The sequence below is a fragment of the Oncorhynchus clarkii genome, chromosome 26, assembly GCF_045791955.1.
Source record: "Oncorhynchus clarkii lewisi isolate Uvic-CL-2024 chromosome 26, UVic_Ocla_1.0, whole genome shotgun sequence".
Taxonomy (NCBI): domain Eukaryota; kingdom Metazoa; phylum Chordata; class Actinopteri; order Salmoniformes; family Salmonidae; genus Oncorhynchus; species Oncorhynchus clarkii.
The window spans coordinates 18,002,910-18,019,332 of record NC_092172.1 but is presented as its reverse complement, the minus strand read 5'-3'; the positions used below and the strand labels follow the sequence as shown (position 1 = coordinate 18,019,332).

General features: G+C 43.8%; 1 protein-coding gene across 3 annotated transcripts; it reads right to left on the bottom strand.

The window, feature by feature from the left end:
- Nucleotides 1-3,448: 3,448 nt before the first annotated feature.
- On the bottom strand, nt 3,449-16,417 carry LOC139385180 (zinc finger protein 821-like). Of its 3 annotated transcripts, none has more exons than XM_071130278.1 (6): nt 16,288-16,417; nt 7,210-7,329; nt 6,987-7,090; nt 6,156-6,254; nt 5,448-5,614; nt 3,449-5,266 (listed from the first exon to the last, which is right to left on the bottom strand). In XM_071130278.1, exons 2-6 carry the CDS (start codon nt 7,280-7,282, stop codon nt 4,345-4,347), a joined length of 1,365 nt encoding a protein of 454 aa, XP_070986379.1. In that variant the 5' UTR covers nt 7,283-7,329; nt 16,288-16,417; the 3' UTR covers nt 3,449-4,344. The 3 variants fall into 3 exon arrangements, with proteins under 3 accessions (XP_070986379.1, XP_070986381.1, XP_070986380.1); XM_071130280.1 differs by having other exon boundaries at nt 6,987-7,087; XM_071130279.1 differs by having other exon boundaries at nt 16,268-16,385.
- Nucleotides 16,418-16,423: the final 6 nt, after the last annotated feature.

Here is a 16,423-nt window from a genome sequence, read left to right as displayed (position 1 = left end):
TTCAAAGAACAGTCTTGATTAAATTGAACAAAAACAGGCAGGCATAGAATAACAGTAGAATACAAATGCAGTTTCACAACATGCAGTGCTAATCCAGACTGTCACGCTAGGCAGAGCTTTACAGTGCTGTTCAGAAGCACAAACAGAACCTGGGAAACTGTCAATACCATTTCCTTTGTAGTATTTTAATGTCGAAGAGCGTACTCCACATTTTCCATAGCATTATTCCACGGTGTGAGGATGATGACACTGCTGCCAGTTCAAATCAGTCAGAATACCCAGTATTCATTATTGAAAAGGTGTCCATACGTTTAGTACTTGGCAGAAATGATACAGATTTTGTAGCAAAGATAATGACCGTGTGTGACAACACTGTCTGCAGCATGGCTCTGCTCTCTGTGCATCTTAAATTAGGATAGTGATATGACCCTGCTGAAAATAAGTTCATGGACCAGGGCGCTGAATCTGTGGCCAAAGAGGCCTCACTGAGTTGCATTGCCTGAGTTGCACAATTCTATACATTTGAGTCCATTTGTTTTTTCCTGCACTCTGCATAGTTAAGAGTCAAATTTCCCTTGGAATAAACAGCACTGTTGCATAGAGGTTTGAACCGGTTTGAACCGCAAAGGACAATTAGAATATAATAGTTTTTCCCTGTTGAGCGGGATACTATTCTGTTGTGGGCTTTAGCCTGGTAGTGGCTCAAACTGAGAACCAGTCTTAGTTCCTGTCTTGAGGAATACTTCAGAAAACTAATCATGTAATGTTGTCAATGTGTCTGCAGAGCTCAGTTGTGAAACAGTGTATCAGAGGTAACCTTTTGAGGAAAGAAATTGAGAACAAATGACCAAAGAGAAGGAAAAAACAAATACATACAGTACAGAACCACACATGGCAAAATGTGTAATTGCAGCTATTATATACATCAACAAAATATCCCCCTTTTTTTTTTTTTTTTTTACAAAATATATATATATTTATATTCACATCATGTTGCATAAATATCAATTGGTATGAGGTCAATGAAACAGATAAGACCAGAGATCTCTCCCAACTGGTCAAGGGTCAACAGGTTTAATAATGAGTCTAAAACATGCTCATTGGAGAGTGGAACTCACTGGAAAAATGCAGAGATTCGTTATTTAAAATATAGCATTTACCCTGACACATGAGCATTTTTAAATACCTTGGCTGGGTGAGGAAGGAAATATGACAATTTGGGGCATTTAGAAAAATGCTAATAAAATAGCATTCTCAGTTCACATGTTGAGTCCTAAATGTCCTAGAGGTAACTAACATATACAGAACAATAACAGCAGCAAAGATTGTGGTTTGATGAGCCAAAAATGTCAATGCAACAGAAGATGCATAAAGTAAAAATGAAATTATTACCAACTACTTGGCAAAGGTTATGGAGTGTTGAGAAGGTACGAGGGAAAAACAGATTGAGGAAGGTCAATGTGACTAATAAAAAGGCAAAGAGACCTACAGTAGTGGCAGTATACAGTTGGAAGTCGGAAGTTTACATACACCTTAGCCAAATACATTTGAACTCAGTTTCACATTTCCTGACATTTAATCCTAGTAAAAAATCCCTGTCGTAGGTCAGTTAGGATCACCACTTTATTTTAAGAATGTGAGGAAATAGTAGAATGACTTATTTCAGATTTTATTTCTTTCATCACATTCCCAGTGGGTCAGAAGTTTACATACACTCAATTAGTATTTGGTAGCATTGCCTTTAAATTGTTTAACTTGGGCCAAACGTTTTGGGTAGCCTTCCATAAGCTTCCCACAATAAGTTGGGTGAATTTTGGCCCATTCCTCCTGACAGAGCTGGTGTAACCGAGTCAGGTTTGTAGGCCTCCTTGCTCGCACACGCTTTTCAGTTCTGCCTGCAAATGTTCTGTAGGATTGAGGTCAGGGCTTTGTGATGGCCACTCTAATACCTTGACTTTGTTGTTCTTAATAAGCCATTTTGCCACAACTTTGGAAGTATGCTTGGGGTCATTGTCCATTTGGAAGACCCATTTGCGACCAAGCTTTAACTTCTTGACTGATGTCTTGAGATGTTGCTTCAATATACACCATTTTCCTGCCTCATGATGCCATCTATTTTGTGAAGTGCACCAGTCCCTCCTGCAGCAAAGCACCCTCACAACATGATGCTGCCACCCCCGTGCTTCACCGTTGGGATGGTGTTCTTCGGCTTGCAAGCCTCCCCCTTTTTCCTCCAAACATAACGATGGTCATTATGGCCAAACAGTTCTATTTTTGTTTCATCAGACCAGAAGACATTTTTCCAAAAAGTACGATCTTTGTCCCCATGTGCAGTTGCAAACTGTAGTCTGGCTTTTTTGAATGGCAGTTTAGGGGCAGTGGCTTCTTCCTTGCTGAGTGGCCTTTCAGGTTATGTCGATATAGGACTCGTTTTACTGTGGATATAGATACTTTTGTACCCGTTTCCTCCAGCATCTTCACAAGGTCCTTTGCTGTTGTTCTGGGATTGATTTGCCCATTTCGCACCAAAGTACATTCATCTCTAGGAGACAAAGTGTCTCCTTCCTGAGCGGTATGATGACTGCGTGGTCTCAAGGTGTTTAAACTTGCTTACTATTGTTTGTACAGATGAATGTGGTACCTTCAGGCGTTTGGAAATTGCTCCCAAGGATGACCCAAACTTTTTTTTCTGAAGTCTTGGCTGATTTCTTTTGATTTTCCCATAATATCAAGCAAAGAGGCACTGAGTTTGAAGGTAGGCCTTGAAATACCTCCAATTGACTCAAATTATGTCAATTAGCCTATCAGAAGCTTCTAAAGTTTCTGGAATATTCAAAGCTGTTTAAAGGCACAGTCAACTTACGTATGTAAACTTCTGACCCACTGGAATTGTGATACAGTGAATTACAAGTGAAGTAATCTTTCTGTAAACAATTGTTGGAAAAATTACTTGTCGTGCACAAAGTAGATGTCCTAACCGACTTGCCAAAACTATAGGTTTGACTCCAACCTAAGTCTATGTAAACTTCCCGACTTCTACTGTATATTGAGTTGAAGAGGACATACTGGAATGAAGGAGAATGTTGCTCAAAACAGGGCTCATTAAATAGTACAGAATATTCTGAGCATAGCGGATAGAATTGTGATGTATAGAACAGGCACGTTTTCTATTGTTCCTGTTTTATACAGTACAGTGCCTTGCGAAAGTATTCGGCCCCCTTGAACTTTGCGACCTTTTGCCACATTTCAGGCTTCAAACATAAAGATATAAAACTTTTAACGGACCTCTGAGACTATCACAGTGCAGGTGCATTTATACGGAGACTTGATTACACACAGGTGGATTGTATTTATCATCATTAGTCATTTAGGTCAACATTGGATCATTCAGAGATCCTCACTGAACTTCTGGAGAGAGTTTGCTGCACTGAAAGTAAAGGGGCTGAATAATTTTGCACGCCCAATTTTTCAGTTTTTGATTTGTTAAAAAAGTTTGAAATATCCAATAAATGTCGTTCCACTTCATGATTGTGTCCCACTTGTTGTTGATTCTTCACAAAAAAATACAGTTTAATATCTTTATGTTTGAAGCCTGAAATGTGGCAAAAGGTCGCAAAGTTCAAGGGGGCCGAATACTTTCGCAAGGCACTGTACATGCCTGACTGTCTTTCTGAATGTTCTGTCCTGTTGAATATTCCCCCAGTAAGCACATCCTAAAGATATAAACAAACCCTCAAACTAAGGAAACAACCCGCATTCTCTTCTGTAGTGTACGCGTAAAGAAGCTTGGAGTCAGAACGTAGACCAGAGGGCTCGGCCTCGGCCCCTTACTGAGGTAGTTGATTGGGTGGATATGAGCTAGCCAGATCAGAGACCCACGTTGGCAGCGCGAGACAGAGAGAGGTGTAGCTACCGGTAAACTCCAGCGACTGGGCTAGCAGAAGGGACCCGAGGCGAGGGAAAGAGCTATGGGCTACGTGACTCACTCCCACCACTGAAGGTCCATGTGCAAAAGATGGAAGGGTGTAACTGCTTCTGTCACAATGGGCTGCTAAGTCAAAGTCTGCTAGCCCCCAGAACAGAAAATCTCTTGACAACATGCTTTATCAATATCATTAAGTGAAACATTCTTGACCCTGCTCTTCTTTCCTGCTAGTCTGTAATAAATTAATGTTATTTGTTGACACAGGAGTTCGGGTATCAAGTCGTTGGACACAGACGCTGCTGGAATTTCAACCAGCATGGAATGGTTCCATCTGTGACCATGGCAACCCATAGGCGTAGTGGAGTAAGTCATTGTAACTGTTAGTGGTCCAGTGTGCTGCCCCCAGTGACCTGGTCCTGCTAGGGCAGCTTCATGAAGAGGCCGTTGTCCAGAGAGGGGACAGGCATGGGGCAGGGGAACTGGAACAGGCTCATGTCTGCCGTCAGGGCGGCCATAGCAGCTGGGTCATGCTCTATCTGACCTCTCAGAGAGGGGTCAATCTTCTCCAGCCGCCGTTTCAGTCTCTTGGCCTCTCTCTCACGGATCAGCCTAGCCTGCCTCTTATCTGGAGTCTCATTGGCCCTCTTCATCCGCATGGCCTCCCTGTCGCGCAGAAGCCTCCGTGTCCGTTGCTCCTCTGTCTCCTGCAGCCTCTGCATCCGCTTGGCTTCGCGGTCCCGCAGCCTCCGTAGCTCCCGCTCCTCGGGCGACTCGTGCTCCCGCTTGGTCTTCTTGGCGGAACGCTCACGCTCTAGACGGTGCATGCGTGCCTCCACCGGCTCGTTCTTCCTGCGCATGGCCCACTTCCTCATGGGAGACTGGGCGTCCACCAGCTGCTGGTAGGCCACACAGCTGTTGCACACCAGCAGCACTCCGGCCGGGTGCACAGGCATGGGGCTCAGGATGTCTGGCAGCAGGGGTAGGCCTGGTGAGGGGCTGAGGGCGTCAGGGAAGGAGGGGGGCGAAGAGAGGAGGCTGTGGTGCAGCGAGGGGAGTGGGTGGCCTGGGAGGTGTCCGGGACCTTGGCCATGGTTGTGTCTGGGGTTGTATCCCGGGCCGTGGTTCTGTCCCGGGATGTGGCCTGTGCCACGGCCAGGGTTGTGTCCTGGGCCTTGGTTTGGGCCGTGTCCTTGGTTGTGGCCGAGCCCTTGGCCGTGTATCAGGCCATGACCGGGGTTGCCCATGGGGCTGCCGGAGAGAGACCGGGACATGGAACAGTTCTCATCTCCGCTGCTGCATTCCATACTGCTGCCTGTGTTCAGGACCTCTCTGAGCTTCTCCCTGTGTAGGGGGGCAGAGACGTGAGTAGTTACAGGACACAGCAGTTACAGGCTAGCGCAGACAGACAGCCTAACTCTCTAAACTCTGTAGATAACCCATGTCATTGTGTGTGTGAAAGGCTGAAGCACTAAACTAGGGTATAGGGCTGAAATTAGGTAGTAGTGGTGGAGGAGGCACAGACCTGTTGAAGTTGTTGGTGTCGGTGAAGCGTGTCCCACACACAGCACAGTTGGAGAGGCGGTCCTCAGAGTGGATGAGAAGGTGACGCCCCAGGGAGCCTGGCGAGCTGAGCGCGCGCCCACACACTGGGCACACGTAGTTCTTACTGCTGCCCATCAACGATGTGTGCTGCTCCACAGAGAGACAGGGGGACAGAGAAAGAGGGAGCAAAAGGGAGAGAGATGGAGATTTATAGTCATTTAATTAGGTAGACCACAATCGTTTTCTTTGTCAGTGTGTTTTATAAGCGACATAAAAAAGTGAGGGCAAACCCCAACAGTGCATATCTAAAAATACACATATCTACAATTGTGGCATAAACATATGTGGTTAACACTACACCATCATGTGAGAAAGTACACAAATGGAAGGAGGAGGAAGTGGTTGCTGGTAAACGTTTAATTCTGTCTCAGTTACAAAACACTGGCATAACTTCAAACTGGATGAAACATCCAAACCTTTGGGTTATGTGTCAAACCTGAGATGATCACATGACTGGATCATATTTATCCTTCCCTCTTTAGTGTAGTGATGACAGTAGGAGGTTTAAAGGTGATTATCTAACCCTAGCCCATTATCCCCCCAATCCAACCGCTGAGGCTAAGGAGGCTTTGGCCCTGTCTGAATACTTGGTGCCATGGTGGGCTGTCTGGTACTGTACTGTCCTCACCTGGTAGACGTGTGTGATGAGCTGCTCAGGGCTGCTGAACTCCAGGGTGCACAGAGGACACACACAGCTGTTCATCAGGTCGGCCCCCTCCTCGCTCTCCTGAGAAACACAGAGGCATCAGTACTACTGTACACTCAGATACTGTGGATGCTATGTGGAGCTACCATACAGATCTGTTTCATCAGTAATATGTATGCTAATGATTGTGTAATAATACAGTAAGTTATGTAATGGTGGTTCTGCCTTCCTGAGAATGTAGGGCAAATATTAGAAGAGGATTTCATGTGTACATCTAAAGGGTGGATATGCGCATCCTCTCTACAGTACCTCTATGGCTGGTCCAGGGAGCAGGAATCCTGAATGGTAGGTCATAAGGTTGTGTGTGTGTGTGTTGGGGGGGTTGAGGGTGAGAGAGAGAATTACACTCAGGCCCCCAGTGACTCATTGACTGTCACTATGACACACTGTATGACTCTACCATGGGTGTGAATCACACCACACAACCTGAGATGCTTTCAGTTTCTGGGGTCCGAAAGTGTGAGGATATTCTGTGAATCGCCAGTTTACAATTGACTAACGCAATTTATTCAGACGTATTCATGTGCTGCATCTCTGTTTTTGTAGGATTATCGAATAACATCATTCTGGAAAATGGACAGTGCGGGGTGGGGCAATAACCTTTCCACATAAGTCTAGAGGGCCAGATGACCCTGAGATCTGTAGAACACTATCAAATCAGGAAGGAATCGCATGTGTGAATCAGCACAGTGACCACACAGTGCTAGGAGGAGAGAACACCCCTCCATGGGCAACCCTGACAGTGACACTCACTTCTTTAACTCCCCTGTGGTGTGTTCTCTTGGTGGAGGTCATGTGGTCGTCAGCTGAGGTGTTGGAGGATGAGTCGTGGTTGTCCAGGTCGCTATCACTGTCTTCTATGGGGGCAAACACAGTCCTATCAATATAGACAGACAACAGAGCTAGTCATTCTCTCACGACAACCCCTACAGAGAGTATGTCACATTAGGGTCAGGGAAATGCCCTAAATGCCTACCTGAAATGCTGTCCTGTTGGGAATTGTTGCTGTGGCATTCGCTGTCCTCAATGAAATCGTCCCTGCCATCCATGTTAATAGTGTGAAGGGGGCCTGCAAAGCCGGTGCTGTGGAAGGGCCCTGTGAACAGAGGAGTCACAGGGAGATGATAGGACCATCAGAGGGAGGGGTGGCCCAATTGAACTAGGCATATCCACCTGATTTTCAAACACTTAAAACACGGAAGCCAAATGCAGAAACTATGGATACAACTTCCTTTCGCTGATAAATCCTGAAAAATACACCATATCACTGGCCTGCTAATGTGCCTGGACCTTGTAGACTAACAGCTGAGAAAACCCCAGAACTGATCCAAATGGTTGCCCAATCAGGCAGGCTACATGCAGCCATTTCTAAATGAACATTTAAAAATGCTAGGCTTTTGAGCGTTATTCAAATGACATAGGCTATTCACTGTAGTTTACACCCTAGACTAGAGATTTGTACTCAATTGAAAACAATAACATTCTTCATTACATTGTGTTGTAGCCTAGGTAGGATACATTTCTGGTACCAGGAGACTGGGAGGGAGAGCACTCAGCACAGCCTCAGGAGCACACAGGCTACCTCATCCTATGGAGGATGAGGCTACCTATGATTTCCTGATCGAATAAACTTGTTTTTCCTTTCGTAAATTGACCGGATATATTCACTTCAGTATTAAGCCTAACATTGAGCTTATGAATTATGAGCTAATATGCATACGTTTCGAATTTAGGAGCTCTACATCCCAAGCCTGTCCCAGAAAAAGCCAGACTACAAAAGCTTGCTGGACACCTATTTTCTTTACCCTACTAAATTAGCCTATTACAGGAGATATACCTGCGGAATGTAAAATAGGCTACAGCATTAAGAACGGGCAGGGAGTTGGAAAGGAGAAGCCCAGATTTTCCTATAGTAGGCCTATCTTAACACTGGGCTACATCCTGACAAAACATGAGTGGCCTGCATATGTACCTTTCTGGACCTTCTAAACTGTTGACAATAGTCCCAAACGGATCCAAATGGTAGCAAAAATCAAATCCTAGGCTGTAGAAATATGCAGTTGTTGTTTTTTTTAATTTTTTTTACAAAATAGGGCGTTTGAGAGATTATTCAAATTAGCCTACATAACATGGACAATAATTGTGTACTCAATTGATTACAGTAAATCTTTTCTTGCACTTTGACTGGTAAATATTGAGCTTCTTACTTCAGCTACACATTACTAGCCTCTCTCTTCCAGCTGTTCTCATTCACAATAGGCTATAGCAGGGGTAGACAACACTGGTCCTGGAGTGCAGCAGGCACTTCATGTTTATTTTTTAATCGACCTGGAGGATCAGGTGTGTTGAATTTAGGCAATCATTAAACTGATCAATTAGCCATAATTGACCATAACAACGTTTCAAAAATAACGGTGGATACGATGGGAAAGTGTGACATGTCGACTTTCTTCTTTTTTTATGTTCTTGAAACGCAACAGACACAGATGCAAACAGGACGCAAATGAACATCTTAAAAGGCATCGGGTAGAAGTAAATTAATACACAAATAAGAATAGAATTGTATATCTTAAATGACAGAGTTTGGGAATTTGGTTATATAACCTTGAAGCCCATTCAAAAACCGGAAGATCGAGGAACCAAGGCAAAATGGGCGGTCACTTTCCCATCGGATTCTTGATTGAGGCAATCCTCAATGACAGGAAAAAAAGATTTGTATTCATTTGATATAGAGTCAGGTGTGTATAATATATTGTATATGATATATTACAAGACAATGCAGGAAAATACAACCAGTAGACAAAGCCTTGAGGTAAAACGTGCTAGGCATAGGAATGACAGCCCTGGAACAGAAGATTGACAGGTCAGTAGTGCAAGGCGGAGCGTGATCATGAAGTCAGGGGAAGACATTTCTAGAGCACAGACCTGTAATATTCAACATGGAGGGCATAACAAACACCAGAGAGCCTGGTGTGTAGTCTGTACTTCAGTTACCTGGTGTAAGTGCTGACTAGCCACAAAAATCCAAGCAATCTATCACACATAGCCTACTGAAGAAAGTGCTTCAGATTAGAATAGCAAGCCTATCCAGCATTAAAGGAGCAGTAGCTACACACATAAACCCAGCATAGCTGCTATAATACACTAGTACAAGATGGTTATAGAAACACAACAGAATATATGAAAGACCTGAACCTTTAAAACACAATCATTCACCTAGCCTATATGCAGTTGACAAGGATGCGTTCATATTCACTGACATGCCAATATAATGCTGCATCAACACATCGCAGAAGCGCACGTTGACACATGCACACATAACCAGACCCCCACTTTTCACAGAAGCAGAACGAACACACACACACGCGCTTATCCAGGCATGCTGCAGTCCCAGGGGGAATCAGCCTGCACTCCTTTCCAGTAGCAGCCTGCAAGGCAGTGTTTCTCCCTCTCTCAGTACCACCCACACACTGCACAGCCTGGCTCACCCTCTGTCCTCCCTGCTCATACGCAGCTCTGACTGTTCTATATCCATTCCAGCAGCTCTGAGGGGGAGGCCAATGCCTCATACCAGTGGAGCCCATGTGTGTCTGCTTAAACCCCTCACATGGTACTTAGCATTTTACAGCATCTCTGCTCATTGCATTCGGATCCCATTTCCCCTCCTATCTACACCCAAGCTTGACACGGTTGGGATGGGAGCACAGGACCTCTCCAGTTGTTAGTGACAGTACACTCATTCCTGAGGACCTCTCCTGTCATCAGTATCAAAACAGGATCAAAATACATTAATGGGAGATTTCATTTTGATCCTTTTTAGATATCGCGAAGGTAAAAATATATATTTAAACTGCAACAGTTTAGGTTCCATAGCCCTCCAGTTATCACCCTCTGCTTCTGAATGCAATGAATTCCCCCTCCCCTTCCTGTCCAGTCTTTCCATTCAGTGTGATGGAAGGAACATCTCTCATCCAGTTACCTGAGGCTAGCAGAGGTAATTACAGCCTCTGTTCTAATCCTGGAGCAACACACCACTGAGGAGCATGGTCTGTGTGTGAGAGGGTTGAGGATTAATCTTCAAGTATCATTTTTTTTTTTAAACTCCCCTCTAATCTTCACAGGGCTGTCATACCTGCATTAACTTTTTAGCGGAGTATGGTATGTGAAAATAGTTTGGGCACAATCCCATTAGCATTGGTAGAGTGAGTCTGATTGTTGAACTATGAACTGCTACAGACTGGCTCCACGGCACACAGCCAATGATTGATGTGTGAGAGCTACCCATCCCCCACTGCTAGGGTCTGTCTGTACATCTGTCTCTCTTCTCCCTCCCGCCCTCCCTCCCCATGTCTCTGCCACTCTGATGTTATCTCTGAGTCTGCGTGTCTGTAGGCAGGAGGTGACGCAGTGTCTGACTGAATCCAGACAAAGACAAACTCATCAGCCAACAGACACAGAGGGAGAGAGGAGGAGGAAGGGGGGACAAAACAAAACAGACAAAAGAGAGAATGCCAAAACTCTACTCAAACACTAAGCAATGGGGCTCCTGTTGAATTCAAGCTCCCCTCTTTTTTACCCACCCTCTGCTCCAACACACACAGTCACACAATACTGTCTGAGTCTCCAGGAAGTGCTGGGGCCCCTGCCTTCCATCTGTGTACAGGCACTATGGTGTTCAGGACCATGGGAATGGGGAAACAGACATCAGCTAATCCCAGACTCCCAGATCATTTCTCACGTCGCCTAATTGACAGCCTGGTATTTAATTAAGGCAAGGAGGACACCACCATCACCCCTTTTCTCCAGAATCCCTCCCTCTCTATGGAGCCCTCCTCCCCAGTGAAGTGTCTGAAATGATCCCAACTCTGCTCTCAGACAAATCAACACAAAATGACCCATCTGTATGGCTTCCTCAAGTATGTGTGTTGTAAAGATGATCATTGTGGATCTATAATGTAAGACTATTCTGATACAACCTGACTATCAACGCATGCTATCAAAACGGACCTGTTTATCATCACCAACCCTTTCAGGGCTAATGAGACTTCTAGCAGAGCTGCTATGCTTTCCCGCTACCCCAGCCACGTTTGGCTCAGACAGGCTATCTGATTAGTTTTCCCATGCTGGTAATGTCTGTGCTCTACATCGAGGGACATTTCACATCACTTTTAAGGATTATAATAATGTTTAATTCGATGGTGGGTTAAGAAAATGGCCAATTGTCATTTTATAAGCTGTGGTATGTGTGTGAATTTGTCTTGCACCAACTAACTGTATGTGGTCATAGGAAAGTGTGAAGGTCTGGTTCATTCTGAGGGTAATAAAAAAGACAGTTGTTATTTCATAACTATCAGTCAGAAGTAGTACGTGATGCTTGTAGACATCACTGTAGAAGCCCCCCAAAAAACACCTTAGGATTGATAATGTGTGTTGTATTATACTGTGTTTGAACAAAAGAGTTCTATGGACCAATAAGTTGAGAAACACAATGCATCCTTGCTGTGTTACTGTTTCCCGTGACAGATGTTATTAGCACATAGGGATTATTGAGGCCATTAGAGCAATACGTATTTCGACACACCTACCTACCTACAGCACCCGATGTCACAGGAAGGCCAAAAAGATCATCAAGGAAAACAACCACCTGAGCCACTGCCTATTCACCCCTCTATCATCCAGAATGCGAGGCCAGTACAGGTGCATCAAAGCTGGGACCAATAGAAGCTGTTTTTCAGTCTCTCAAGACCATCAGACTGTTTAACAGCCACCACTAACATAGAGGCTGCTGCCAACATACTGACTCAAATCTCTGGCCACTTTAATAAATGGACTTAATAAAAAGGTATCACTAGTCACTTTAAATAACACAACTTGAATAATGTTATCCTACATTACTCATCTCATATGTATATACTTTATTCTATACCATCTACTGCATCTTGTCTGTGCCGCAAGGCCATCGCTCATCCATATATTTATATGTACATATTCGTATGCATCCCTTTACATTTGTGCATATAAGGTAGTTGTGAATTTGTTAGATTACTTGTTAGATATACTGCATTGTCGGAACTAGAAGCACAAGCATTTCACTACACTCACATTAACGTCGGCTAACAATGTGTATGTAACCAATAACATTTTATTTCGAAAAGGACCCTAAAGGACCTCACTGTATCGTTGGGTTCGATCCCCTTGGGTGGATCCTCAGGCATCCAGTAGCCTACACTATGAAGGATCAGCAGGCCAATACATCATGCTCTCAGTTTGGCCTTTTAACATGCATAGGAAAAGGACATCATCATTACCATCAGTAGAAATGTTTGTCAGGCAACTACACAGCTACCAAACCTGTGGTACCTAGACTATACTAGCTCTGGAGTAGTCTCCCATTGGAATTGGAGGAATGGGGCTTGCAGATAGCCAGAGTAGCTAAAGTAGTCAGTGACACTGAAAAACACCCTCCCCTAAGCTGGTGACTATGACAGAGACAACAGCACTCATGGAACATAAACTTAAAAATAGAGAAATAAAACTGTTTTAGTGGCCACAGGCATTGACAGTGCCAGTAGTATGACCGACATTGCTATTCTCCACTGGCTGTACTGGTTCTGTATCTGAATCTAAGATGTCAATGTGGAGAGCTTATCCAGAGAAACAGAAAGTACACTCAAAGCAAAAGCATGTTGTACCTAGTTTAAACTGACATTTTACGAGGGACAACATCTTAAATGGATTCTGAGACCAATAAGGGTGAAATCTGTCCTACTCTCAATACTAACATTATTTGCATTGGTAGGCTATATCATACTCTCAAAACAAGAGTTGAAAACAGGGACCAGCATGCCACAGCAGGTTTTCATGCCGTCTCAATCAAAGAATCTTCTTAAAACCCACCAACATAAGCTCCGGTAAACACATGGAAATAACTATCTGAATTCCCTCAGAGAAAACGACCTGCGCATGCAATTGTGAGGTTGTCATCTCCATACAAATATCATAGTATTAGTAGCTTAAAATGGTTAATGATAATTTGTTTGGCTCAAAGATGCAGAGTCGTCAGTGTCACGCGCGTTGATTCAATGTATCATCAAAATTATTAAAATATTGCCGTCGCGCCACATTGGTTGAACTAAAACATTGTATCAGGGGCTTGTATCAAAGATGGTGATTGACACATTGTCTTGCAGTTCACAATTGCAACCGTTGCAAAAACAATCGTCTAGTTAGATGGATGGAAATTATCCTCCTCACTACTTTTCAACAAGTAAAAATGGCAGTTACAATATCTTAGATACCTACAATTAACTTTGAAGGGGCTGTTCTGTTTCCGCCTGGACATATTATCCCCCACTCCCGGTTGGAAAAAATCGAATCTCCTCCTAGCCCAGACAGATTTGAAGATTCCCCTAAGCAATCCAGCTGTATTCCGTAAAGGGACTCCCTTCCGAGAGTACAACAATAACACTTAAATTATTTAAAATAAGTATCAAATACCAGTTGGTCAAAATGGTCTACCCAGGCAGAGATGAACACAGCTTACACCATTGGTGAGAGTCGGGGTCATTTAAATGAATACAAAATAGCCTAAACAAAAAAAAATAAAAGCACAAATGGCCTGGTTACAATCTGATTCACTTCAATTTAAAGCACTCTCAAGTCGATCTAGATATATTTTTCAAATGATAGAAACTGCGATAGGGTCCTATCCAACCCGGACTGAGATGTTATTTGCTCAGCAGCCCCGAGCAGCTACAATCCTGCGTTGCTGTAGCTTTGCCAATGCACTGCAACGATACATAGGCACTTCTTCTTCTTCTTCGGTTATAATGAAGTTCGCACATTTTGTTTGCGCATGCCGCCATCTACTGTGCGGTAGTGTGTGGTCGATCATGTACATTTTTGTGATACAAAAAAAGGGGGTTGGGGGGAATAAATAAAAATGAACCACCTACTAACCCTACACCCATTTCCTTTTTTTTTTTTTAAATCACCACCCCATTCCACTACTTTGACCCTAACTGATCCTACACCAGGATCCCATGCACAAACCAGAATGTGAACAGGGGGAAACTTCCATCCAATAGTTTGACGGCTTGGGAGGACAGGACTCTCGTTCAACACACCTTGTATCTCTTCCACAGTAAAACCTTATACACCCAAGTACTGCCACCACAACATCTACTTTCTGTGATATACATTCCATTTCTGCAGTACAATTTATAACCATGGCAATGAATGCTAAGAAGCCAACCTTACTGAAGCACAAATTCAAATCACTCTGTCTATCCGTTCACCACGCTCATGCCACAGTACTGCTTGCAGAACACGCACTAATGGCCTTTTTCCAATACCCATCTTCTGTTCCTTAGCCCAATTTAGTAGTCTGGCTATCTCCGGCCTCTCCATGATCCCAAAATGTGCCACAATCGTCAGCCAGGTCTCCTCGTCATCCATCTTAGCAAACAATCTCAGACTGCCTCCCTGACCTTGGTACGGTCTTGATTTTCATCCCACAGGCACAGCTGTTATCTATGTTCACAAAATTTGCACGACATTGTGGGATGTTCAAAACATTTGAGGGTAGATAACCTGTAATGACATAGGAGCAGTGAACTTCTGTCAACTGCCAACAATAATACATTGAGCCTACTTCTTTCACTCATTTCGTATATCATAATATTTTAATGTTACATATATTTTTTAAGGATTTTAGGCTGTATGTTAGGTGATTTTAAAACACACTGACAATTTTAATATTGTGAATTTTAAATAGGCCTATATACACAAAGCCCTTCAAAAGTAACACAATTTACACCAACTGAATCAATGCCTGTTGCAAAATTCAGTCTGCGCTATCTCCAACATTACGTGGCACGTCGTGCACTTCAGCCTCTACCAAGAGGTCTTTACAGGTGGTACTACACTCGATTCACCCCATAACCACAGCATTGCTGGTTCAAAACCTGCTCCAGCTGTTTTCTCCGATTTTGGAGAAGGGAAGTCCCAACTGGCCGGGCTTGCAGCTGGGTGGTTTGCGACTGTCAAACACTTTAGCTGTTACACTAAGAGATCAGAATCGTAAAGTAGCTACACCCTTCATTTGAATAGTCTGGCTTGCACTTCTCTAGTTCCCCGTGCCTGCACCCTTGGGGCACAGGCGCAATCAGGGACATCCCATTTCTGACACCAGTGTAGCAAAGTCGGAGTGGTACCTGGGACCTTGCCATTAGGCCAAGAGATCCTAAACTCTTTTGATGAGGTTGCTAGGTGTTGGGTTAGGGCACCTACACTACTGGTACCAGCAGTGGGAAACCCATGATTTCTCTGGCCTTTGATGGAAGTTTTCCCCTGTTCACATTCTGGTTTGTGCTGGAGAATATAGTGCCTCCAAGTATGGGCGTGTACTATTGCTTCTGCCAAGCGGTCTGGACCTCTATGGCACATGTAGTAGTGTGCTCGCTAGTCTGAAACTTGGGGACGCTGGTTCAAACACCCCTCCAGTTGTTCCTATTCAATCTATGTACAGTATATTTTCAGATGGCAGAAAGAAATGTATACTTCATTAAAAAAAGAAGCTACGATGAAGCCCATGTCCTGATTGAACTTAGTGCGGAATTGTCATTAAAGTACACTAGATGGAGCCCACACACCTCACAAAATTACAAATGTCATAACATTACATGTTGACGTCATCACTGTCCGCCACGAGGTGAGGTGTGCGAACCGCAGCACGACGTTGAAAGACAATATTACTCATCCGCACATTTCGGACACATCTAAATACAACAAAATAAGATACAACAAATAGCTACCTAGCTAGGTAGAACACCAGCCAAGCAAAAATAAGACTGTTGCGTGCTATAATACCAATACTCGAAGCGTGCATTAATATCTCTAAACGTCTCACAAGTGCAGCTAGAAAGGCAGGCATATGCTAGCTAATGGGTTATTTAGCTAGCTACTACTAGCTATAGCATTATTGCAGTGGTAAAATAAACATGTTCGTATAACCAAAATGCTTACATACATACCAGCAACCCATGTTACTCACTCAAATATCACATAGCAGTGTCGAGGCTGGTGGATTTGCTAGCTAATTGAGAGTTCTGTAAATAATTTGCGCACTCGCCTGTTTGAGGTCTTCATTCCTTTCTCATTCCACAAACGTTGAAGTTTTGATTTTTTTC